The sequence below is a fragment of the Rosa chinensis genome, chromosome 7 (assembly GCF_002994745.2).
Source record: "Rosa chinensis cultivar Old Blush chromosome 7, RchiOBHm-V2, whole genome shotgun sequence".
Taxonomy (NCBI): Eukaryota; Viridiplantae; Streptophyta; class Magnoliopsida; order Rosales; family Rosaceae; genus Rosa; species Rosa chinensis.
Genome location: NC_037094.1, coordinates 56,554,253 through 56,580,722, shown reverse-complemented (window position 1 = coordinate 56,580,722; position 26,470 = coordinate 56,554,253). Strand labels below are relative to the sequence as shown.

Below are 26,470 nucleotides of genomic sequence, written 5' to 3'. Positions count from 1 at the left end.
GATAAGGAATTGCTCCTATTTGTTTGCTAGGAAGTGGCTCTCTGTTGGTACCGCAATTGCGTGCCTGGCTAATGGGGATTCTAGTCAATGATTTTGCCCTAGAAGACACGGAGTTGTTCTTTATTTATGAGTTCGCTTCCAAAGCGGGCTCAAAATCGATTTGTAATGAGTTTTACATTGCTTAGATAGGAGCGTGGTAGTTACCCCGCCATTTTTCTGTCGTTAAGTGTATATATGTTAGACTCTGCCTTTTTGGCTGGTCATCTAATGCAATCAACATTTGTTTCAAAAAAAAAAATTTGCCTTAAAAGTGTTAAAATGAGCCATCAAAATAGTAATATTAGTTCTCAAAGTAGTAACACGAGTTCTTAAAGTGGTAAATTTTCTTAGTTACCACATTAGTCCTCAAAATAGTAATATTAGTCCTCAAAGTGGTAACATGAGTCCTTAAAGTGGTAAATTTTCTTAGTTTACTATATGAGTCATGAAAATAATAATATTAGTCCTCAAAGTGATAACATGAGTCCTTAGAGGGGTAAAAATAGTTGATGTATGAAAAATGTTAACATACCATAGTTTTACCCTTGAAGGCTAAAATTAGAGCAACTTAAAATTGTGCATTTATTTTCAGCTATTAGATGCAGTTGTGTCTTGCATCCTTCAAAAACTGTTTCTTAGGTGAGCAACTGTAGTTATCTAATTGTTTGAATATCGATTGTTAATTAATTATCTCATTGCCAATGAAACTAGCAAGAAAAATAATATAAATTTAACTAGTATTTGATTTAGTGATGAGTCATATCAGAGTGGTATCAAGTTAGAAATCTCCCTTCCCTTTAATAATACAAATTAAAAATTAAATATGTCATAAAAGACTTTGAAAACAACTGCATGGCTAATCAATTTGCAAAACTACAGGCTAAATTAAACTAGGTAGACTGGAGTTTAGGATTAAAGTCCCTTCTTTCATGCAAAATTGAAATTTTTTTAGTTAATGTATCGAGTAAAAGACTTGATAATTTGAAATTACTTTGGGCCCGGAGTTTCATACTCCATTTGAACCTAGATTTGCAAAACAATGAGGCAAATCTAGTGCTATATATAGATTTTTTTAAGCTGCCTATATGCTAACTTAAAGCGTGCAAGGGAAATACAGATCCTTTGTCCTTTGGCGGGTAAATGTGAAGTTATTTGATCTCTCGTAACTCGTAAACGATGTGTCGTACAAACACTCTGAAAGCGAAAATCACAATGGACAAAATTGTAATCATTGACCCTCATCCCCAACAAGCAGCCGTTGTGGTTAAAATGGCACACTCATGGAGTTTCACTTACGCATTCCCATCTTCAAAGCCCATTCACCCACTCTTCGTCTGTCAACTCCATCATGCCATTACCCAAAAACCACCACCTCCATCTCTACCTCCTCTTCTTCCTCTTCCTCCTCTCCAACGCCGCCGCAGCCGACGAGCTTCAAATCCTACTAAAACTCAAATCCTCCCTCCAGGACTCGAACTCCCAACTCTTCGCCACATGGGACTCCACCGCCAATTCGTTTTGCAAATTCACCGGAATCACCTGCAACGACGTCGGTTCGGTTCGAGAAATCGAACTTTCGAACCAGAAGCTGTCGGGGTCTCTTCCGCTGGACTCCATATGCCAACTTCCCTCATTAGAAAAGCTCGCTTTCGGGTCCAATTTCCTGCACGGTACAATCACGGAGGACTTGAGAAACTGTACGAAGCTGAAATACCTGGATTTGGGGAAAAACTTGTTCGCGGGTTCATTCCCTGACATATCTTCCTTGTCCCAACTGGAGCATCTTCATCTGAACGGCAGCTGGTTTTCCGGGATTTTCCCGTGGACTTCCCTCACCAACATGACTGGTCTGATTCGTTTGAGCTTGGGTGACAACCCGTTTGATCCCAGCCCGTTTCCAAAGGAAGTTGAAAATCTTAAAAAGCTCGAGTGGCTCTACTTGGCAAACTGCAGCATCCAAGGAACAATACCAAGTGAAATCGGGAACTTGGTCGAGCTTATCAACCTGGAGTTGTCCGATAACAACATGACCGGAGAAATTCCGGTCGAGATTGGACAGCTCACCAAGCTCTGGCAGCTGGAGCTCTACATCAACAGGTTCACCGGAATGCTTCCTTTCGGGCTAAGAAACCTCACCATTCTCGAGAACTTCGACGCCTCTGAGAATTTTCTGGAAGGCGATTTGAACGAGTTGAGGTTTCTGACCAACTTGGTTTCTCTGCAGCTGTATGACAACAATTTTTCCGGCGAAGTACCGGAAGAGTTCGGCGAATTAAACAAGCTTGTGAATCTGTCTTTGTACGGTAACAAGCTGACCGGTCCTCTGCCTCAGAAATTGGGTTCTTGGTCGGAGATGGGCTTCATCGACGTGTCGGAGAACTTCTTGACCGGGACTATTCCGCCGGACATGTGCAACAAAGGGACGATGAAGCAGCTGCTCATGCTTCAGAACAAATTAACTGGCGAAATTCCGGCAAACTACGCCAAGTGCACGACGTTGACCCGGTTCAGGGTCAACAACAACTCCCTCTCCGGTGTGGTTCCGGCAGGACTTTGGGGATTGCCGAATGTGGCAATCATTGACATCACTTCGAATCAAATTGAAGGGCCGATTACTTCCGATATCGGAAACGCCAAGAAGCTTGCGCAGTTGTTTGTGAGTTACAATCGGTTATCTGGTGAATTACCGGACGAGCTTTCGAAGTCAACTTCGTTGGTTTCGGTTATGTTGAATAACAATCAGTTTTCCGGTAAGATTCCGGCGAAGATAGGGGACTTGAAGCAATTGGGTACTCTGCATTTAGAGAGCAACTTGTTGTCTTCTTCGATTCCCAAGTCATTGGGAAGCTGTAGTTTCCTGAGTGACTTGAACACGGCGAACAACTCGCTTTCCGGTGAAATCCCATCATCTTTGGGCTCTTTGCCGACCTTGAATTCTCTGGATTTGTCTCACAACCAACTCTCCGGTAAAATCCCGGAAAGTCTAGCATCTCTGAGACTAAGCATGCTTGATCTTTCGCACAACAGACTGACCGGTGCCGTACCGGAATCTCTCTCGATTGCAGCCTACAACGGCAGCCTTTCCGGTAACCCGGGTCTCTGCAGCATGGACATCACCTACTTCCCACGGTGCTCGCCGAAAAAGGAAATGTCCGACGATGTCAGGACACTCATTATTTGCTTCTCAGTGGGTACAGCAATATTGTTTGTTTCACTCATTTGCTTCTCGTTCTTAAAGAGGAAGGAGAAAGATCAAGACCGTTCATTGAAGGAAGAATCTTGGGATGTAAAGTCTTTCCATGTAATAACCTTCAGTGAGGATGAGATTCTTGATTCCATTACTCAAGAGAATCTAATTGGAAAAGGAGGTTCTGGAAATGTCTACAAAGTGTCACTAGCCAATGGCAAAGAAGTCGCCGTGAAGCACATATGGAACACTGATCCAAGCGGCCGGAAAATGTTCAAGAGCACCACACCGATGCTCGGGAGACGGGGCAGTGGTAGTTCGAAATCGAAGGAATTTGATGCTGAGGTGCAGACGTTGAGCTCAATAAGGCATGTGAATGTGGTGAAGTTGTTCTGCAGCATTACTAGTGAGGACTCGAGCCTTTTGGTCTACGAGTACTTACCGAACGGAAGCTTGTGGGATCGGCTGCACACGTGTGAGAAGATGAAGCTTGATTGGGACGCAAGGTATGAGATTGCAGTCGGAGCAGCCAAAGGGTTGGAGTATCTGCACCATGGCTGTGAGAGGCTAGTGATTCATAGAGATGTCAAGTCGAGTAACATTTTGTTAGATGAGTTTTTGAAGCCCCGGATCGCGGATTTTGGGCTCGCCAAGATGGTTCAGACTAATGCAATTAAGGACTCGTCTCATGTTGTTGCTGGAACACACGGTTACATAGCTCCTGGTTAGTAATCAAATTCTTAGTTTTAATTTATTCAGGTTCTGTTTTAAGGTAATCAAATTTGTTAATGTACTAATTAGATTTTGGTTATGCAGAATATGGTTACACCTACAAGGTGAATGAGAAGAGCGATGTGTATAGCTTTGGTGTAGTACTAATGGAGCTAGTGACCGGGAAAAAGCCGATAGATCCATCCTTTGGGGACAACAAGGACATAGTGAACTGGATATGTGGCAACCTGAAGAGTAGAGAGAGCGTGTTAGGTGTGGTGGACTCGTACGTTCCTGAGGCCTATAGGGAAGAGGCTATCAAGGTATTGAGAATTGCAATTCTATGCACAGCTAGGCTTCCAGAGCTAAGACCTTCCATGAGAAGTGTCGTTCAAATGCTTGAAGAAGCTCACGAGCCAATGAAATTGCTGGACATTGTTATCAGCAAAGATGGTTCTAGTAAGAAAATGGAAGTACTTAAAGGAACAGAGAAGTGAAAATCCAGACTCGGGTTCGAAAATTAGTTGGAGCAACTCGATCGTCGCGTCCATGGTTATAATTAAATTCTACTTAAACAACTTGGAAATACGATGTAGTATATGACAACTGAGAATAGTGGCTGCAACTATAATAGCCAGAGCCACCAAAATTATGTATGTTTTGTAATATTGTTAATGCATAAGAGTGGCCAAGGCTCTTTTTTGTACCACGTATCATGTATGTGTCTGGTTGCCTAGTGCCTAGCTTGCGAGGAAAGCTAGTTAATTTGTTTAAAAAAAAAAATTGAGAACAGCCAAGTTTTAGACCGTTTTAAACTTTTAACCATTCCTAAAAATTTTAACTACTTGAACAGTATTTCGGGCATTGGTCACCGGAGTTGAGCATTACTCAAGATGGATTGATCGAGCAGTACTTGAGGGGAATATATTTCTAAGATTATGAAAAATAGACCACAAAAGTCTTATGGGTTAAGAACCCATGACTAGTCTCCGAAGCTTCCTTTTTTATTGTATTCACTTTTATTGCCTGTACTTGATTTTCTGGGAAACAAGAACTTGTTTGATACGCAAGGTAACCAAGCAAATACAAAGGGAAAAGGGACGGGAATGTATGCATCAATGTAAGAGTAGTGGTGAATGATGGTTGGCTTATGTGATGGAGATACCAAGATATCTTTAATAGATTTGATGGCACTGGTCTTCAGAATAGTACTAGATGTCGCGGGTTACATTGTTTTTTCCCGAATTTTATGTGTTAAAGAGAGTAATAATCATAATGTAAACAATGTTAATTAAATTTATTATTGTTTTACAATATGTAAAAGCTAGTGTTTTAATCAAACTGGTATACATACATATTTCAAAATTTGGAAGTTTCAGCAGGAGCTGGCATTCTAACCAAGCCATCCATTTTTACAATTTTCAAAAAATTGGCATCCTAAGTATTGGAAAGTATATGTGTGTATCAATAGATTTGATTTGTATCCGATTATGTCTTGATTATAATAGGTTGTATTTCCTTTCTTAGTCTCCTAAAGTTCTGGAGACTTCGTGTTGTACAAGAATAGGGCTCTGTATATATTGATAGCAATCAATAGAATCAAATCAATTCAGTCCAAATTACTTATTTTACATGGTATCAAAGCAGGATACGTCCTAGCTCTTTGTTTTTCTTCAACGCATCAGCTGCGTTTTTTCTTCCCTGTTTCAATCGTTCTTTTTCATCAACATCATGACAGAAAACGATGTTGTTTCTTCAAACTCTAGTGGTTCATCCTTTGTTGATCCTGCTAGTCCTTTATTCCTCCATCATTCAGATCATCCTGGTCTACTTCTTATTTCAAAGAGATTAAACGGCGACAACTACAACTCTTGGTGCCGTGCTATGAGAATTTCTCTGAATGCCAAGAATAAAACTGGTTTTATTACTGGCAAGATCATGGAGCCTGATGAGGCTTCGAATCCTGATGAGCATGCTCTTTGGCAGCGTTGCAATGACATGGTGCTTTCTTGGATGCTCAATTCCCTCGAACCTGATTTGGCTGATTCTGTCCTTTCGTGCAATACCCCTCGTGCTATCTGGGAAGACCTTCGTGAAAGATTCTCTTTGGGCAATGCCCCTCGCATATTCCAGATCCAACGAGATATTTATAAGATCGAGCAAGGTCAGATGTCTGTTGCTGCGTATTACACAAAGTTGAAGGGATTATGGGACGAACTTGCATCTTACAATTCTTCAGTGACATGTACCTGTGGTGCTCAGAATGATCGCACAAAATTGATGCAGTTTCTCATGGGGCTCAATGAAACATATTCAGGTACGCGTGGTCAAATTCTATTGATGAATCCTTTACCTTCAGTTCGTTAGGCTTATGCTTCTGTTGCGCAAGAAGAGAAGCAACGTGAGTTGGCTTCTTCTATCACCATGCCCTCAAACACTGCAGCCATGATTGTGCGCGGCAACAACAATATAAAACCAAGGTCAAACAATCAAGGCAATACCTATCGCAGCAAGGAACCATTTGAATGCACTTATTGTGGAGAACTTTATCACAGGGAGGCAACTTGTTACAAGAAGAATGGTTATCCACCTGGGCATCCAAAGAACAAAAATCGAAATCAACGTCAAGGAAACAATAACAATTCAATGGCCAAATCAGTCCCTTCTGCAAACCTTGTTGATTCTAGTGGAGGCAACTCTGCTCCTACCTTTCAGGAGCTTCAATCTACCATGCCGAATCTCACAGAAGAGCAATATGTTCAGATTCTTGCTGCCCTAAATCCCAGACCTGCCGTCCCTCAAGCCAACGCAGCATCAACATCTGTTTCTGAATTCTCCTCAGGTTTGTTACCAGTTGCCCCCAACCGCTGGATTATAGACAGCGGAGCAACTCATCATATTACTTCTTCTTCGAAATCATTAACAACTGTTGATACTCATGCCTCTATACCACCAGTATCTCTACCTAGCGGGGATAAAGCTAGTATTACCAAGACTGGATCTATTCGTTTCACTGATTCATTTAGCCTAAATAATGTTTTATGTGTGCCAAGTTTTAATGTCGATCTTTTATCCGTTGGCAAGACAATTGATGATCTGCACTGTTCCGTGACGTTTTTTCCATCTTGGTGTATTTTGCAGGACTTGGTTACGAGGACGATGATTGGTGTGGGTAAGCGATGTGGTGATCTTTACTATCTTGTGGCGTTGGCTTCTATTCCTCCATCTCATCGTTTTTCTTGCAATTTGACCATCTCCTCCAATCTTTGGCATCGCCGCTTAGGACATCCTTCTTCTGCTCGTCTACAATATTTAGAAAATAATAAACTTCATTTTGTTTTTGATTCTAGTCATAAATGTGATGTTTGTCCTTTGGCGAAACAAACTCGTCAACCATTTTCTCCTAGTTCAATTTCAACTACCAAGTGTTTTTCCCTTATTCACTGTGATATTTGGGGTCGTTATAAAACCCCCTCTCATTCTGGTGCTTTTTTGACTATTGTTGATGATTTTTCCCATTTTACATGGGTATTCTTGATGCGTCACAAAAGTGAGACGCAAACCTTACTTCGTCAATTTTTTTAACTATGTTGCTACTCAATTTAACACCAAAGTCCAACAATTTCGCTCTGACAATGGAGCTGAATTCCTTTCCTTGCAAAATTTTTTCCTTGACCAAGGAGTTGTTTTCCAACACTCTTGTGTATATACACCTCAACAAAATGGTGTCGTCGAACGAAAACATCGACATATTCTTGAAACAGCTCGTGCTCTTCGTTTTCAGTCTCATCTTCCTATTTCTTTTTGGGGAGAATGCGTTCTTACCGCTGTTTACAACATTAATCGTCTTCCCACTTTATTGCTCCACAAGAAAACACCATTTGAAATACTCTACAATAGGCCTCCTGATTACTCTAGTATGCGAGTTTTTGGCTGTGTTGCTTTTGCAACTTCCGTCAATCCATCATCTAAATTTGCTCCTCGTGCCCATAAATGCATCTTTATTGGATATCCCATGGGACAAAAAGCGTACAAATTGTATGACATTGAAACCAAAAAACTCTTCACAAATCGGGATGTGATTTTCCTTGAAGATACTTTCCATTTTTCACCAACAATTGCACAAAACACCGAGCCCACTTCAGAGTCCAGTCCACTAGCCCAACCCATTCCCATTCCTCTTCTAACCGACCTCCCTTCTTCTTCGCTCTCTTCAGTACCTCCTACACCACCTGACACAAACGCCAGCGCACTTATTCCATCTTCTCCGTCCACCTCTTCTCTTTCTCCCTCTTCTTCCTTTCCCGTAGCCTCTAATTCTTCCCCATCACCAGCCAACGACCCGCCACCCAATGACAACGCACCTACCGGTTTGGATATCGTTCCCGTTGCACTTCCTGTTGAACCCATTGAAATTGCTGTGCCCAATCCTCTCGTTCCCGCTGCAATTCCTATTGAACCCATTGAAATTGCTGCGCCCAATCCAAACCCCGCTGGTCCTATTCAACCTCTCCGCCGTTCCCAGCTCCCCCGAGAGCCCAACGTTCGCCTCAAGGACTACGTTTACTCGCAGGTGATGCTGCCTCCACACCATGATTCATCTGCCTCACCAAGTCCTCCACCAGGTACCAAATATCCTCTCTGTCACTATTTGTCTTACCATCGGTATTCTCTTGCACACCTTTCTTATGTGGCTAATATCAGTCATGTTGTGGAGCCTTCTTCTTATGATGTTGCAGCTGCTGATCCTAAATGGCAGCAGGCTATGAATTCTGAATTACAGGCTCTCACTGATAACAACACTTGGACTCTTGTTCCTTTAGCTCCTGGTAAGCGTCCCATTGGCTGTAAATGGGTCTATCGGATTAAGTATCATGCTGATGGATCAATTGAGCGCTATAAGGTGCGTCTTGTTGCCAAAGGTTTCACTCAGACTACCGGGATCGATTACCATGACACCTTTTCCCCTACGGCAAAAATGGTTACTGTTCGTTGCATTCTTGCAATTGCTGCTAGCCAAAATTGGTCCTTACATCAGTTAGATGTTAACAATGCCTTCCTTAATGGAGATTTTCTTGAAGAGATATATATCTCCTCCTGGTCTTCGGTGATAGGGGGAGAACCTTGTGTGTCGCCTTAATAAATCCCTGTACGGATTAAAACAAGCCTCCTGTCAATGGTTCTCTAAGTTCACAGAAGCTGTAATCAGTGCTGGTTTCTTCCAATCCAAAGCCGATTATTCACTCTTTGTTCGTAAAGATGGTAATTCTCTTACTGCCCTATTGATATATGTGGATGATATTCTAATCACAGGCAATTGCATTAAGTCCGTACATGCTCTCAACAGTTTCTTCATACTCACTTTTGCATTAAAGACCTTGGTGATTTAAAGTATTTTCTGGGAATTGAAATAACTTGTTCAAAGAAAGGAATTTATCTGTCCCAGAGGAAATATGCCTTAGAGATAGTTAAGGACAGTGGTTATTTGGGGGCTAAACCTGTTGAATTCCCTATGGAAGAATGCATGCTTTCGAATAAAGGAGAACAACTTAAAGATCCAGCAGCATATCGGCGTTTGGTCGGCCGAATGATTTATCTAACAATCACCAGACCCGACATCACATACTCAGTGCATGTTCTGAGTCGTTTTATGCACGAACCTCGTCAACAACACATGGCTGCTGCTCTTCGAGTGGTGCGTTACTTGAAATCTGCTCCAGGCCAAGGTTTGCTCCTACATTCTAATTGTTCATTAAAATTGAGAGCTTTTTGTGACTCTGATTGGGCGGGTTGTCCCATTACCCGCCGTTCTACCACTGGTTATTGTGTGTTCTTGGGTAATTCCTTAATTTCATGGAGGACAAAAAGGCAGAAAACTGTCTCACTATCAAGTGCAAAAGCCGAATATAGGGCAATGGCAGGTACATGCTGTGAACTCACTTGGATACATTATTTGTTAGCAGATTTACATTTGCCTATTTTGGGTCCTGCTGTTTTGCACTGTGATAACCAAGCAGCCTTGCATATTGCTGCAAATCCGGTGTTTCATGAGAGAACTAGGCATATTGAAATGGACTGTCATTTTATTCGAGATAAAATTCTGCAAGGTCAAGTGGTTACTCGACATGTGGTTTCATCTCAGCAATTGGCAGATGTGTTCACTAAGGCTTTAGGAAAGGAGAAGTTCAAGTCTCTCTTGCGCAAGTTGGGAGTTCTTGACATCCACTCTCCAACTTGAGGGGGAGTATTGGAAAGTATATGTGTGTATCAATAGATTTTATTTGTATCCGATTATGTCTGGATTATAATAGGTTGTATTTCCTTTCTTAGTCTCCTAAAGTTTTGGAAACTTCGTGTTGTACAAGAATAGGGCTCTGTATATATTGATAGCAATCAATAGAATCAAATCAATTCAGTCCAAATTACTTATTTTACATTAAGTTCCTAACCAAAGATGATGTTTTTAAACAAATTACACGTGGCTAGTTCTTAGCTTGTGAGGCTTCTTCTGTGCTGGGGAGGACCTCATTTGCTCTTGAATGTGATGGACATCAACTGAAATAGTAGGTATGAAGATGAGAGAAAATGAATCAGGATACAAAATATAGAGAACAACAGGATATGGAATATAAAAACCAAAGACAAAATTTTTTTTTGAAAGGACCAAAGACAGAATTATAGTAGGTAAGTAGCTAAATAAGTCTAGTTTTACTTAGGCAGATGAATATGATAAAGTTTAGTATTTAAAAAGTGTAGATATCTCACTTACATAAGTAACGAAACACATAATGAAGCAGTCTCCATATGAAAGTTTACAAAAAAGATCAAACTACCAGAATGTATTATAACCCAGAATTCATCAATCAAATCACAACAGGAGTTCTCATGCTGGTGAAAATAAAATGCTCTAAATAAATTTGTTAAAATAAAATAAAATAAAAAATAAAAAAAGAACCAAAAGAGGCGGTATATCTCACTCCTTAAGCTTTCCTCAATTCATAACACAAAGGAGTCTATGAATATAGGTTCAACTTGCACTATATTAGATCAAATAGATGGAAAGCACTTTGTAATTAGATAAAATGTTACTAAACAACCTGCATTTTTGAACAACCATATCTCGGAGTTCTTCCAAATGCATATCAACCTCATAAAGCTAAAAAGTAGACATCAAAGGATTTAAAAACAGAGTCCACTATTTCAATTGTAAGTGATATGTATCTACAACTTCCATTCCAAATTCATTAGATACACATAAGAAGGTTGATTATTTCACACGCACCTTGTTGCGTAAGTTTCTAGCCATTTTAGCATGAGCAGCCCCTTTAGTGAGCTCCATATTTAACTGTGCTTCTGCATCTTCCTCTTCTAGCCTCTTTTCCTGCAACTATATTGCTCAATAAGTTAAAGATTATCAAGAAATGATTAACCAAGATGTTATAAATACTTGTAATACCAAATTACCAGCATTACTGAACCTCAAATGATAAAGAAGACTATCATTATGGAAAGTGTAACTCAATAGTACATCATTTTGGGATATACCTATATGGTAACTTTAGACAGAAGCTGCATCCACATTTCCTCAAATTTTGCGATCGAAGTTTTTGCGGTAACATGAACATCTACACTCTGAAAACCAAGTATAACAGCTAATTTCATCATAAACTTCAATACAAAGGACAGCAAAGCAAGATGTAAGTGCCAGATGCATGATGAGATAGAAGAGTAATAAAGATGTTTAATGGAAATCTCAAATGCAGAATGCATAGTAATGCATTACACACATTTAACTCATGCATAATGCATCCCTTAGCCAAATTGTTCAAGTTTTTATTATTTGCTAGCTTGATATGGCATGTACAATATGGTCTACAGTATTATTGAGGGTTAGATTAAGAGGAGATCTCTGATTAAGCCAACTGTGAAGAAGTCCATCCCCTCTAAGAAAATTAGCACATATCCAAATATTTCAAAACAGAGAATTTAATGGTTTGGGGAAATAATTGATTATCAGACCATCTAATTCTGAAATTTGTGGATGATTAGTCGATTGACATGAACAATCATTGATGGAAATGAATTCACAGACCTCAAAGTCAAAGAAATATATCACAAATTGATCCACAATGGCAGAGACTCCCCTAATAAATGAGCGGATTGTATGAATGCCTTCAAAAGTTAAGGTTTTCGATTCACTGACCAAGAAATCAGTTCGAGTATTTGCTTATGGTTAGATTTTGGACTTCATAATGCAATCCACTGAATCTATTTAAGGAATTTTTGGTATGGTTACTTTTTTTTTTTTGAGAAAAAGAAACCTTTATTGATAATAACCAAATTACACCATACGGGAATGACCGGTGGTGGACATGAACTCCCCACTCTCTTCCCTAAAACCTAAACCAGTTATGGGTCCGTCATCAAGAATGACTTCCATGAGCCGAAAGGGCCCAACCCCTAACCACCTATACCGCCCAACCACTCGGGCTACAAGAAATCCCGAGAATCCTGATACCACCTCATAGACAATCGCCAGAAAAACCAACGCCCTCTTCCGCACCGTGTCCCAAACATACCAGACCACGTGCAAGGATCGCTCGTCAGCACATTGAACATAAGATAACATCGAAATTAAACCAATTCGTCCCCAGGAATGACACCACATCCATGGCACCTCAAATTGACCCAACCCTAGCTCATCAGAGTAGGGACATGCGAATGACCAGAAAGACCTAACCAAAATCCTAATCAAAAACCTAACCAAAACAATTACTCTAATTAAAAACATGAAACAGCCCCACCTACCGTCTTCCTTCGCCTTAGGTGACCCGCCGACAATCCACCTCCATAACACTGCCCCGTCAAACTCACATCGCCGGAAACACACAGTCCACACAGCAAGCCACGCCGACCTCAACTGTTGTCGGTCGAAACCAGAATTAATCCCAGATCCAGACGAATCCACACCAAAATCCAGTGCGAAACTCGCCATGCCTTGCCGCACGACCTTGTCCGTCCGCTTGATCCGCCTATCAACCCATCTCAGAGAGATAGCCAGCGCCATACAATCCATGGCATACCGCCGCCACGATCTGGCCTCAGGCCACCTGCTCCAAGCCTGCATCAAAACCCAGCCACCCATCCTGCACGCCTGCGCTGCCATCCAAGAAGAAAGAAACGTAGTATACGACCCAGAAGGATGAAGCCGAAACCAGATACGGAGTCCCGATCCCCCACGATCCCGTCCGGCAACACCCATTCGTCGATGAGGCCGGAACCCACAGTCGACGTGGAGGCGCCGCCGGACAGGCAGCAAGCTCTCTTTTTTTTTTTTTGCGATTACCAAAACCCTAAAATGCTTCCCTGTAATCTCGGAGCCCTAGAAATTGTAAACATGCCCTCTATGGCTATCGGAGACCTTTTTGGTATGGTTACTTGATTTCTCTATCTCCTGAGAAAAGGAACATTCTTCCAACAATATCAACACAACAAATTCACAAATTTATGCAGCACAAACACACACACGAATGTAATCACAAAAAAACCAAATCTTCCAAAGAATTTTTATTGTTTGTTTTAATTTTTAAATTCTGACATCCAATTAATTTACCTGCTCAATGTAACCAAACCAAAAATTGAAAGCTCAATCACAGCAATGGAACTATGGAAGCCATCACCAACTACAAAGCTACAAATCCCAAATGGCCAAGAAATCAAATGAGAAATCCATGCCACCAATACATTTCAAAAACTGACAAAATTCAACACAAATATAAACTAAAAAATAAAAATCAATAAATTTCACAATCAAGTTCTCAATTACCCAAAGGCAAAAAGCCAAACTCATAACGCACAGAAACCATCAAAGCATTCCCACTCTCATTTAATGAAAAAAAAAAAAACAAAGAAAAAAACATACTTGTTTGAACCTAAAATTAACATTTGAGTGTTTCTATTGGGATCTCCAAATCTGCTTACTTGACCTCACTCTACTATGAATTATTAAATGACATATATAACCTACTATAAAATGACTATAAAGGACAATAATTATACCAAAAAAATATTATATTTATTTTATATAGACTTTCCAATTCAATAATATTAGATTATATTCTTTATTATTTCCCTTATCTATTTTCATTTTCCAATTCACTACATCCTCATTAAAGCATTCATATATATTTAATAAGAATTAAAAATATGATTAAGATAATGTGACATAAAAATGTATGATATATTGATATATATATATATATATATATATGTTGAACACATATTGGTGAGGGAAAACAAAATAAATCCTATTATAAATTATGACCTGAATCTAAGTCCATCCATTATATTTGCAAAAAAAAAAAGAAAAAAGTAGCAGTTATAAAATATATATATATATATATATTAATAATTAATCATGAGGTACAAAAAGTAGAGAAAATAAATAAATATTAAGAAAAAATGATTTCTTCATTGCCTTTAACAGCTAAAATAGAAAGAAAAAAAACCACAGAATAGTTCATGTTATTTTCTTATTGATTAGAAATTAATTTTTAAAAATCAATACCTTGTGTTTGATTTATTTTATTTTATTGGAAAAGCAATTTATGCATGTTGTTTGATTAAGGTATGTATATGTAGTTAAGATTTATAGAGTAATTAAATCATTGAAATGACTAAGTTTTTTATTTTAAAGATAATAATTTGTTTATGAGTGAGGTTATTTGAGGAACTTTAGTGTGGTTTAGCGAGTAAATTTAGTATATAAAAATTTGATAGGAGGTGTAAAAAGCATAGAGGTCAAGTGAGTAAATTTGGAAGTTCCAATAGAAAAGCTCTTAACATTTTTTTCCGACGAGGGGGACTCGAAGAAATCGGGCCAATATCCGTGGCCCAAGCATTTATTTTCGACAAGTTTGGAAAATATATTATTTAGAGGCTAAGTAAAGCCTACTTGGAGGCCAAGCAATCAGGAGGCAAATCTAAATATTCATTGATTTACTATTTAATTATCAATATATTTGATAATTAATGGTGGTTTGCTTGGTTGTCAAGACTGTGCAAGATGGGAAGATAAATATGCAGGCTACATATATAGTCGAGATTACGCGAGCCATGAGAGGAATTATGGCTGCCCATTCAATTAATGTGTAATGGCATGTAAAGATTTGTGGTCATATTTTGGCATGCAAATCATGCTTGATGGTGGCCAAAGAGATATACAAATATATATATATATATATATATATATATATATATATATGATGTATGTATGTTGGCTCATGCATGGTTCAATTAAGGGAGGTTCCCCATACAATTAAACATGGCAACGTGTTGTGCTTCTCTATATATTCAAGAGTACTCATGCAATTAAATAGCATGGTGGGCCATTTACCACCAATTATTTGTAATCAATGCTTTCCCATGCAATTGAGGATTGTTGGACGTGGAATGGAAGGAAGCCACCTTTAATTGCAATGAATATAGTATTTCATTCCTATTTGGAAGATGAATCTGCAGCAGCCTATATATAGAGGCTAAAACGGAACAACAAGGATAACTCTTCAATCAACTAATCATACAGATTATCAAAACCTCTTCGAAGCAAACCTACCCGCAACCCAGCGAAGCAAGGGTAATGCCCTCACAACCCGGCAAAGCTAAAGAAACGCTTTAGCAAACCCATGCTTTCTCCAAACTTCACAGTGATTGCTCTGCTTAACCTATAACGTTGAGTATCGATTCGATGACTCGAACAGATCACAACCAAACCCCTTACCCGTAAGGCAAGAAGTCCTTTTCCGGAAGGCAGAGAAAAGAACCTTGTGACGAGGTTGGTGCTCTCCTCGTCCACATCGTTTGATCAAGAAGTCAAGTCATGGGATTCTCCGACGACTGCACCTCACGGTGCTGGCAGGCCTGCATACACTCTCAAAAGAGACAGTTTGCACCCATACTAGTTTTGGAGCCAAACATTTTGGCACGCTCAGTGGGACTACACTAGAGTCTTTTGTGTTCGCCATCATTGGGATGCCAGAAGAAAATCTTTACCAAAAGCAATTCCTGAAATCATGCTTGACTTTGTGCCTATTCCTATCCCAGAAAATGCTAGCATAGAAGAGCGACTTGCTATCTTTCAACAGAATAATGCCGCATATGATGAGAGGATGGAAAGAGCCCTCGCGGAAGAGCGTCGAAGGCTTGATGAGATTTCAATTTCAATCCAAAAGCTTAAGATAGGGTCGCGACAGACACATGGACAAACCCAAGAAAACCAGCAGCAGCTTGTGAATGTCGTTGCAAACCAAAACAAACTGACCCCATCAGAATTCCCGACCTGGTGCGAGGAAGGTTCCAACTTGGCTACTCAAGTCAGTTTGCATCAAGGCGAATTGGAACGTCAAGAAGCTACTCGAGAAGAGGTTGTTTCTCAGACTGAATTGCCTATAAGTGGCAATCAATCCAAGGGCCTCACTGGTGAACCGCAGCCTTACACAGGGGCGGTGCATGGAGAAGACAGTCCACAAGGTTGTTCTTCTGACAATAAAATTGTCTCTGAATAAATACTTGATTTGACAGGACACGCCCCGAATTTCACCCTAAAATCCGAGGTGGCCCTGTGGGGCCCACCTTAGGGATAACTCAACCAAAAATTCGGCAGAGTCACCTCTAAAATGGACAACCCAAAAACCTGTAAAACACACAAAAACACTTCAAGCAAACCAACTTTATACTCCTGGAGCCACCCTGCTCCCAATTACCAACAACTCCACTTTCACAAAACACAAAACTCAAAAATACTAATCCCAAAGGTTATCAGAGCAATACTACTATACACAAGGATATAAAAAGAAGAGTAAAGGATCAAGCGATCCTACGCTGCGGAAGTAGTGACAACTATGCCTCAAATGTCATGTACGCCCGACCTCCACTAATTCGCCTGCAAACTGGGCATTAGAAACCGAAAGGCCCAGGGGAAAGTAGACGAAAAACGTTAGCGTGAGTGGACAAAATAAACAATTTAAAAGAAAAAGGATTTCATACTTTCCCACATTTATTTCATTAAAAACCGATGCATGCAACAATTAGAAAAACACATTTAGCTTTAAATCCAAGAATTCCAAAACGATAAATCGACTAGCCTCGCTAGTCACCACATTCGAAAAATACATCGTAAAACCAAAATCTCGTTTCTCAAGAAGATAAGACCAGCCCCGCTGGCTATAGTGAAAATCGGACTAGGCAAGCAACGAAAAAAAATATGGGGAAGAAGTTTCACCATACGAAAGAAGGGAGCCTCCCAGGCTCGGGTCGGAGTGTCCCACACTCTGGAGCATCCCATGCTCTGCTCTTACTCACCCACGAACACATAGTAAGCAGGGAGGAGTACTAATAGGCTAGCTAGCAATAAATATGACGACCCAGGTATGGTGGGTTAAAATCATACGAAAATCAAAAATCAGTAAGGCTTCCCCATAAGTCCCGCGAATAAAGAAAACACGGGTACGATTCCCAACCGTACCCGGAAATTCTCGTAGAAAGCCACAAAAATCGACAGCGTGTCCCACACGCTAAAAGAATAATTAGATCATCATCAAGGCATTCCCAATGCCAAAACTGAAGGTCGATAAATAAATATGAAAACTAACTCCATCGAAATCTCATTTCGAAAATCTCTTATAAAATCTCAAATCGACGAATAGCAATATAATATAAATAGTATAATTCCGGAAATCACCTCGGAAAAATAATTCGTCGAAATTCAACATAAATTATAAACTCGAATCCGAGCATAACAAATTAATATCCGAAATTCACAAGCGGTATAAATCATAATTACTTCATGAAAATCATTAATGAAAGCAAATCCATGAGATAAATTGAAATCAAATTCCGAAATCAATTCATATGCTCGGAAAATAATATGTTAATTAAATAAAGCATTAATTCAAGAAAATAAACGCATGCATCATTATTTAAAACAAGAGTCCACTCACAGTACTATTGGGCGACCACGCAAACGAGTTCCTTCATTTAACCGTAGCTCGCGGCATTACCCTCTACACAATTATATTTCCGTAAACGGCAATCCGATAAAATAATTACGAACCTAAACGAAACCTGAAAATCCCTATCTCCATTACTTCTCAAATTCAACCCAAATCTCTCCCACAACACCAATTCCTCAATTAACATATTCCAAAATGAAAACGAGGGAAATCCAACGGCCGAATTTCCAACAATTCAATCACAAAACTTCAAACTTAGGAAATTCACAAATAATTCCAAACTCCTCCATAATTCACCAAACTTCACACACAAGCTCTCCAACATATATACAATTTAATGGGCTAAAAACCAAAATTAAAACACTGCCCTACACGCCTCCACGCGCCACCAACAGTGGCAGCGCGTGGGCCCAACGCGCCACCGGCAACCACCTCCGATGGCCACCAAAATTTGGTAGCACCATCTACTCAACAAATCCAACCTCTTTCTCAACTACAACAAGTTCCAATTTTACCTGGAAGAGCTCCAATTTGGCCGGTGAAAAATTTCCAGAAATTCCAAGAACCCTAGAAATTGAAATTGTTAATTCGACCTCTACACTGCAAATTGAAATGAAAGACCTTAGGGGAAATGATCTATGTTAAAAACCGAACCTTCGACGCCAATTTGGTGGCCGGACATTGCCGAAATCGGAAAATATCGGCGTTGACTCAAAACTGCTACAGTGACCATCCTCTTCTTCTCGTTGCTGCGTCTTCCATAGTTCATATTAAGCTACGAAACGAACCCAAAAATGAAGGGAAGGAAGAGAGCTTTCCAACGACATCTTATACGTCAAAATCCGTCGCCGGATGGAGGAGTTATGGCCGGAAGAAGGTGAAGAGGTCGGAGAGGAAGAGAGAATCGAGAGGGCTCGGTAAGTTTCCGAAAATGGAAACTTACTACAGTAACTCGGCTATTTATAGAAAATTACCATGAACAGTAACTTTAGTATTTTGGCCATAACTTTCTCATATGAACTCCGATTTTTACGTACCACATATGCACGCGCTCGGTTTAACGTCCTCTATAACTTTCATGAAGAGCATTTTCTCAAATTTTGACCCGAACAAAAAGTCATATTTTAGGGCCCCCTAATAGTACTGAAACGGCAGTAAAAGTGAAAGTAAATGGCGTTTACCGTCCTAATGTAAATCAGTAAATTTAGGTTCGGGACGTAACATGATTTCTCCACTGATCAAGCCAAATACGTGGCTACTGATCAGATGCAGCCCATGTTGATCCCTTTGATAACCAGAAGCAAATGCATGATCAGTTTAATTATAACTTTGCTACTGGACATCATCATGACCATGCAAAGGGTGAAGAGCATGGCCCACTTAATTACCAGGAAGAAAAGCCTCCAGAAGAAACTTGTCAAGAAAGATATGGCCTTGCTACTGGACGTCGTCACGACCAAGGAGGTAATCAAAACCATGACCAACTTAATTGTCAATTAAGTTGCTATCTGCCTACTGGGCTTCATCATAATCAAAAGCATGGCCCACCTTATTGTCATCAATTTAACCTTGGCCATGCTACTGGACGTCATGGTGAAGGTGGTCACAATCATGGCCAACTTAATTATCAATTAAGTTGTGGTATAGAGAAGCCAATATGTGGCTTTATTAATCAATTCAAGCTGAAATTCTTCATTAGTGTTTCAAGGCCAAGCGGTGGCTTTGATATATGTAGAGGATACATCTGGAACTCACCTTGCAAGAACGGCCTGAACAATTATTCTAGTGGCCAATTTGTCCTTCGCGACTGCAAGTTTGAGTATCATCAATACAAGTTAACTCTTGTTTACAATTATCTAGCATCAAATTTCTTGCAAGAGAAATTTGTTTATGATACTATACAGTCCATAGAGGCGTCTCAATATGATGCCTGGCAAGAAAATAGAGGCAAACAAATATTTGATATGCCTATTTTTGAAGAAGAGATCGGTTCATCAAATTTTGGTGACTCTAAATATGATCTTGATGCAGAGCCAATATATGATGGATACGATGACAATTACAATTTAATTATTGGTTCCAAAAGTCATATGCAGGAGTTCAAGTTCTTTGAAGCTCTTGATCATGAGAATTTTGACCAACAAGTAGTCAAATACAAAAGCCAATTAGTGGATTTGTTATGAAGACGCCATGTTCTATGACATGGTAGTTGGCGACAAAGCCGATCTTGGGACACCATCATCTCCAAAATTGCAATTGAAGATCATGTTTCGCCAACCAACAAAGATACTTGGGGGGCAATATTACTCCTTCTACGAGCCAAATTTCTTCCAAGTTTTCAACACGAAATATCTTTGTTATTTTCCTACAAGCTCCCGCAAGAGGGATTTTGTTGCCATAAATTTTGATACATCGGAGCTTGGAGTGAAGTATAGATGACCTCTCCCGTGGCCTTCGGCAGGTTAGCTAAACTTGCTTTGGTATGCATAATCTTTCTTCACTTCTAGTAAGCTGTAGATTTTGGTTTATAGTTTTATTTTAGTTTTCTTTCTTTTTAGTTAGTTAAAAAAAATACAAAAAGAAAATACAAAAAGAGTTTCAAGTTCCAGCGCTGTGAGGGACGCAAATAGCCGCGAGGCCATACCCCCGCGAAACTCCTAAGGGCTGCGAAGGAGATGACCGCGAAGGCAATGGCCTCGAAGCGAGTGTTGGCAAAGGAGGCCAAATATTAAGCGAATGTTCGTGAGGAACATCTTCGTGAATGTTTTTCTAGCGAACAACGATTGCGTAAAGCAGGGCTCGCTGATATACATCACTTGGGCCTCGCCAGCGAGCTTCACCAGAAATTTCCAACAAGCTATGCTACAACCTGGGCGAAGGCGATCTAAGGGCTGTCTAATGGTCTTTAGTGGATGTATGCCAATCCCGGTGGCAGACGTCGAGACAACTAAATCAAGTTGCAGAAGGTTCCATACCCAATCCAGGTTAGTCTTCCATTGCTGCTGTGAAGATCAAGTTCAATTTCCGGGCAATAGTCGTTGGTTGTCCTTTGCGATGATAAACTGATCTTTTGTGGGCTATTCTCTTGAGCTTTCATCAAAAATCTGCGAATCTGAAATATGCACATAAGGTGTTTGATGGAATGCCTGAGAGAAACTTTCTATGAAGATGACGTGCTTTGCAGACTTGGGCGGCATCAGGGGATTGGTATTTTTTCAATTTTTCTTTGTGTGGCAATGTTCTGCAGTGTTCTCATTGCCAAAATTGACGTGATTAAGACTTTGAGTGTCTTGATATAACATAGGGCCAATCCCTATGGCCTTAAATAAATTGTTCAAAATTTATGGAAGCTTTCTCTGTGGTTCGAAGAAATACCAGAGCAGTTGACAGCAGTAAAAATATTTATTCAAAAAGTCATATGCAGTTGAGGACCATTATTAAATTAATAGGTTCTATTGTTCAGAAAAATAAATTGAAAGTAGTGTAGGTTTGCTGAGCAATCCACTTTAGGGTCAAATCTAGTGGCCTCAATATGGTTGGAAAGCACGCGTATATATTGTGCAGCTGTATCTTACTTCACCAAATGCTTTGAGCCTTCATTGGAATTAATTTAATCAGCAAAGTGACTCCGGCAAAATGGTTCTTGCTCAGTGGTTTCTGGAGAACCAAGGCAAAGTGGTTTCTTATTATAGTAATACACTGAGAAGAAGCTATTAACTACGTATTACAGAGGCCTACGCTTCTTCCGTTTAATTTAGTGATGCTGAGGGGCACAGGTGGCATGATTTTAATGCCAAATTTAACTATTAAGACTTGTTTGAGCGTCTTAATACCAACAAGGCCAATATCTATGGCTTTTTATTTTTGGAAGCATCTCTGTTATCTTAACATAAGAGATCAAGTGTTTATAGCATCCGCGATCAAAGTACTAGGTACTCATGTTCATCAACTAATTAATGTGCCACTTTGATTATTAGCTATCTTACTGCACGCCAAGGTAACTTGGTGACATTCATACTTCATGGCCTATTTAGAGGCCTATACATAATCAGTCCAGTGATATCAATGAAGCCAATGCAAGTGGTTTTAGACCAACGTTATTGCAAGACTAATGCTGACTCAAGACCTCTTTAGTCAAGACGGGAAACTTTGACTTCGAGGTCTGGGGGGCAATGTTTGAACCCAAAATTAACATTTTTTCCCGACGAGGGGGACTCAAAGAAATCGGTCCAATATCCGTGGCCCAATCATTTATTTTCGACAAGTTCGGAAAATATATTTTTTAGAGGCTAAGTAAAGCCTACTTGGAGGCCAAGCAATCATGAGGCAAATCTAAATATTCATTGATTTACTATTTAATTATCAATATATTTGATAATTAATGGTGGTTTGCTTGGTTGTCAAGACTGTGCAAGATGGGAAGATAAATATGCAGGCTACATATATAGTCGAGATTACGCGAGCCATGAGAGGAATTATGGCTGCCCATTCAATTAATGTGTAATGGCATGTAAAGATTTGTGGTCATATTTTGGCATGCAAATCATGCTTGATGGTGGCCAAAGAGGAATACATATATATGATGTATGTATGGTGGCTCATGCATGGTTCAATTAAGGGAGGTTCCCCATGCAATTAAACATGACAACGTGCTGTGCTTCTCCATCTATTCAAGAGTACTCATGCAATTAAATAACATGGTGGGCCATTCACTACCAATTATATGTAATCAATGCTTTTCCATGCAATTGAGGATTGCTGGACGTGGAATGGAAGGAAGCCACCTTTAATTGCAATGAATAAGGCTACAGAGTCCTCGCAAAGATATGAATATAAGACGTGCATATCCAAAAGCTCGCGGCCAAGAAGATTACGTTAAGGACTCCAGAAGGTAATTAATCTTGCCTATATTCTAGCTACGTCACAGAGGTAAACAACATTAATTATTGTTTACGATAATTATCAAGACTATTAAGAGTTTTGATTTGATTCAAGGCCAATAACTGTGGCCTAAAATATAGTATTTCATTCCTATTTGGAAGGTGAATCTGCAGCAGCCTATATATAGAGACTAAAACTGAACAACAAGGACAACTCTTCAATCAACTAATCATACAGATTATCAAAGCCTCTCCAGAGCAAACCTACCCGTAACCCAGTTGCAACCCAGCGAAGCAAGGGTAACGTCCTTGCAACCCAGTGAAGCTAAAGATACGCTTTAGCAAACCCGTGCTTTCTCCAAACTTCCCAGTGATTGCTCTGCTCAATCTACAACATTGAGTATCGATTCGGTGACTCGAAGAGATCAAAACCAAAACCTTTACCCGTAAGGCGAGAAGTCCTTTTCTGGAAGGCAGAGAAAAGAACCTTGTGACAAGGTTGGTGCTCTCCTCGTCCACATCGTTTGATCAAGAAATCAGGTTAAGGGATTCTCCGACGATTACACCCCACGGTGCTGGCAAGCTTGCGTACACGCTCAAAAGAGACGGTTTGCACCCATATCGGTTTTGGAGCCAAACAGTACTCATCAAAACATCAAGTCATGAATTGACCGCAGAGATAAGAACAGAGATGCATATGAATTACAATGTCATCTTCTATGGAAAAATGATATATACTGGCAAATGCATGAAACGATTTGCATATTACAATACATGAACAAACCTTGCAAACCGTAGGAAAATTCTTTACATATATTACCAAAAATAGAGGGAACTTGAGGTGGAGAACTTCTAGACCTTATGTGCTTCAGAGCAGAATCAAGTAGCTGCTCCAAATTCTGAAGCTCTTTCATATTCAAGGATTGGAGGTCTTCCCCCATAAAATGACTGGAAATAAGAACATGGCAAAATGTAATGCTATTTATCACAACCTAAAGAAAAAGTAAATACTTTCTTATTTAACAAAATTGGTGTGTACCTTTGATTTCTCTGTAAAATCTCCACCCTAGCTTTGAGCTTTGCATGTTCCAGAGTCTAGTTTCCCTATACAACATTAAAATAACGGGATATAAACCAAAGTATTACAAAATGCCAAGAATAGAATGAATGAAAGTAGCAGCAAATTTACAGATTCTGACGTTGACATCCCAGTGTAAGAAGAACTTTCCCAAGTTATGGATTATCAATCTCATATCTTTAACCTAGAAATAAAACTAAAACAACTTAAAATATCTGTATTGATCTCACAAAAAAAATATACACAGAGAAGTTTGCTTCTCATCACCATAATGTGGCAGACTTGATTCCTATCGAAAAACCTAAAACCTGTTTTAGATAGGAAAATAACAAAAGCCAAGGATGTCATAAGTTCATTGATCAACAGATTTCTTCGAAATGAGCATAAAACTACATTATATAAACAATAGTAAATCACTAATAAGGTATTTCTATAGAAATTATGTATTTGTAAGAACTCCACATGCACACAGTGAGTCAATACAATTTAAATAAAAGTTGCCAAACAGATTTATTGTTCGTAACATCAACTTGTTTTTGCCTCATTTTATTTATACTGGTTCCAACCATAATCTAAAAATGTAAGACATTTACGGATGAAAACTCTACTTAAAAAAAAGAAAAGGATTAGTATATCAGTGTAAACACTTCCATAGCTAGAAATTTTATCAACAAAGAAATCAAGTGAGGGAATTATCAAATAAGTTAATTAGATTACTTACAGCAACTTCAGAAGTGGCATTATCATAGCCCGTCCCTGCATTAATAGTTACAAAGAGTACAAATCAGTCCCTCAACCATGAATTACCCATGAGTAAATGATCAAGAACACATCGAACAAATATCTTTTATTGCTCAGCTATACTTTTTTTAGCAACACAATATAGAGATTAGAGAAAATATAAAGAACCCTTCATTATCATGACTTTGCCATATAAAAAAGAAGAGCATAATATTTTCTTACCTTGCTATGGTAAGATCATGCTAAACTGTAGTAGGAATGTGGCCTTGTTGGTCCATGGTTGGTGATAGCAAGTGCTGTCTCAGTTAGTTGCTCAACTACAGAGTGTTGACCAATGAAGAAAAAATAGTTCACTAGATCATTTAAGACCATTAAGGATATGGCTCGCCAGAGAGGGAAAGCCACTTCTTTTCCTTCTTTTGTTCTTCCTCTATCCCCTTTTCTTTCTTCCTCTGAATTTCTTCTTTTTTCCCTTCTTCCCCTGTTCTCTTCTCCCTTTTTTGTTTTTTGTTTTGTTTTCAAATGGTTTTGCCCTCTGAAAACCCAAAAGCCACTATTATGCAAATTATAATAGGAAATCAATGATACACAATCGCTCACTCGATCAAATATGCCTAAACTTCTCATGCTATACCCAATTGAATAAAATTATCAGAAATCAAAGAGCAAAAAGAACCCAATTGAAATCAAGACTGAAACTTTAATGTAAAATCCAATCCAAATTACGAACTCATAAACTAACTGAGAAGAATCAAGGAGATCTAGTTACAGGAGACTTGTTTTTTGGACCTCAACAACAATGGCAAGCCTGCACGCTCTCTTCTGGAAATGGCGTAACACGAATATTTGCAGGACATCAAGTAAATCCCTCCTCTTCCACACTCCCTGATTCTTAGTTAATTTTCATTTTGATAACATGATGCTATTGCGAATTGGAAGAAAGAGGAAACCGATGGAAGGATCTAGTTCAGCAGCAACACTGCAGAAAAATCTCAAATGAGGGCAAAACTGTATTTTCCAACCTTCAGGGACTGTTCCCTACTGTAACCCTTATGAATAGTGGAACTCATCTTTAGTATATAGTAAGTAAACATCTAGTTCAACGGCAGCACCTCAAAAAAATCTCAAATGAGGGCAAAACCGTCTTTTCCAACCTTCAAGGACTGTTTCCTACTATAGCCCTTATGAACAATGGCACAGTGGAACTCATCTTTAGTATATAGTAAATCAGTGGTAGTAGGGTCCTTGACCAAATGCACCAAAATTGACCAAATTTATCCCACTTACCCCAGCAACAGATTTTTATTCCTACTAACCCGATTTCAAAGGAAATGACAAATTTACCCTCAACTTAATTAAACAATTACATCAAAGCCACTATCTCTTATCTCTCCTATCAGACTCTCTCTCTCTCTCTCTCTCTCTCTCTCTCTCTCTCTCTCTCTCTCTCCCCGTACGTACAGATCACCGGTCCTGGCGAGAGGCGCGACGAAGACAAACCGAGCCCCGTGTTGTTTCTCCCGCGCTGTCCAAGGTTGAGCCCGTGGCCTCCAGCAACTACAACACCAAGTACAATCGCTCCGAGTTCGACTCCGACAATCACCGATCTGAGGGTGTTCACCTTCTCCGATCTTAGAGCCGCGGGTCCAGTCGGGCCTTGCTAATAGGAGACTTCAACGCGACGAAGACGAACCGAGCCAGACATTGTTTTTCCCGAGCCGTCCAAGGTCGAGCCTGTGGCCTCCTGCAACTAGAACACCAACTATAATCGCTCCTAGTTCGACTCCGACAATCACCGATTTGAGGGTGTTCGCCTTCTCCGAGC

The 26,470-nt window shown here is 39.6% G+C and overlaps 1 protein-coding gene and 2 long non-coding RNA genes across 6 annotated transcripts; 1 reads left to right on the top strand and 2 right to left on the bottom strand.

The window, feature by feature from the left end:
- The first annotated feature begins 1,144 nt into the window (after positions 1-1,144).
- On the top strand, positions 1,145-4,646 carry LOC112175259 (receptor-like protein kinase 7). The gene is made up of 2 exons (XM_024312926.2): positions 1,145-3,950; positions 4,043-4,646. The coding sequence occupies exons 1-2, from the start codon at positions 1,388-1,390 to the stop codon at positions 4,432-4,434; spliced, it is 2,955 nt and encodes a 984-aa protein (XP_024168694.1). The 5' UTR covers positions 1,145-1,387; the 3' UTR covers positions 4,435-4,646.
- Positions 4,647-10,374: 5,728 nt separating this feature from the next.
- Positions 10,375-24,089, bottom strand: LOC112175260. 4 transcript variants are annotated; one of them, XR_002926381.2, is made up of 6 exons: positions 24,016-24,089; positions 23,866-23,930; positions 23,685-23,774; positions 13,551-13,628; positions 11,220-11,318; positions 10,375-10,492 (listed from the first exon to the last, which is right to left on the bottom strand). It is a non-coding gene; the product is annotated as an uncharacterized LOC112175260 (long non-coding RNA). The 4 variants fall into 4 exon arrangements; XR_002926380.1 differs by lacking the exon at positions 24,016-24,089 and having other exon boundaries at positions 23,866-24,009; XR_005803849.1 differs by lacking the exons at positions 10,375-10,492; positions 11,220-11,318; positions 24,016-24,089 and adding an exon at positions 13,370-13,391 and having other exon boundaries at positions 23,647-23,774; positions 23,866-24,009.
- An 80-nt stretch (positions 24,090-24,169) lies between these two features.
- LOC121050439 lies at positions 24,170-25,155 on the bottom strand. The gene is made up of 3 exons (XR_005802964.1): positions 24,868-25,155; positions 24,626-24,660; positions 24,170-24,212 (listed from the first exon to the last, which is right to left on the bottom strand). It is a non-coding gene; the product is annotated as an uncharacterized LOC121050439 (long non-coding RNA).
- Between the last annotated feature and the right edge of the window lie 1,315 nt (positions 25,156-26,470).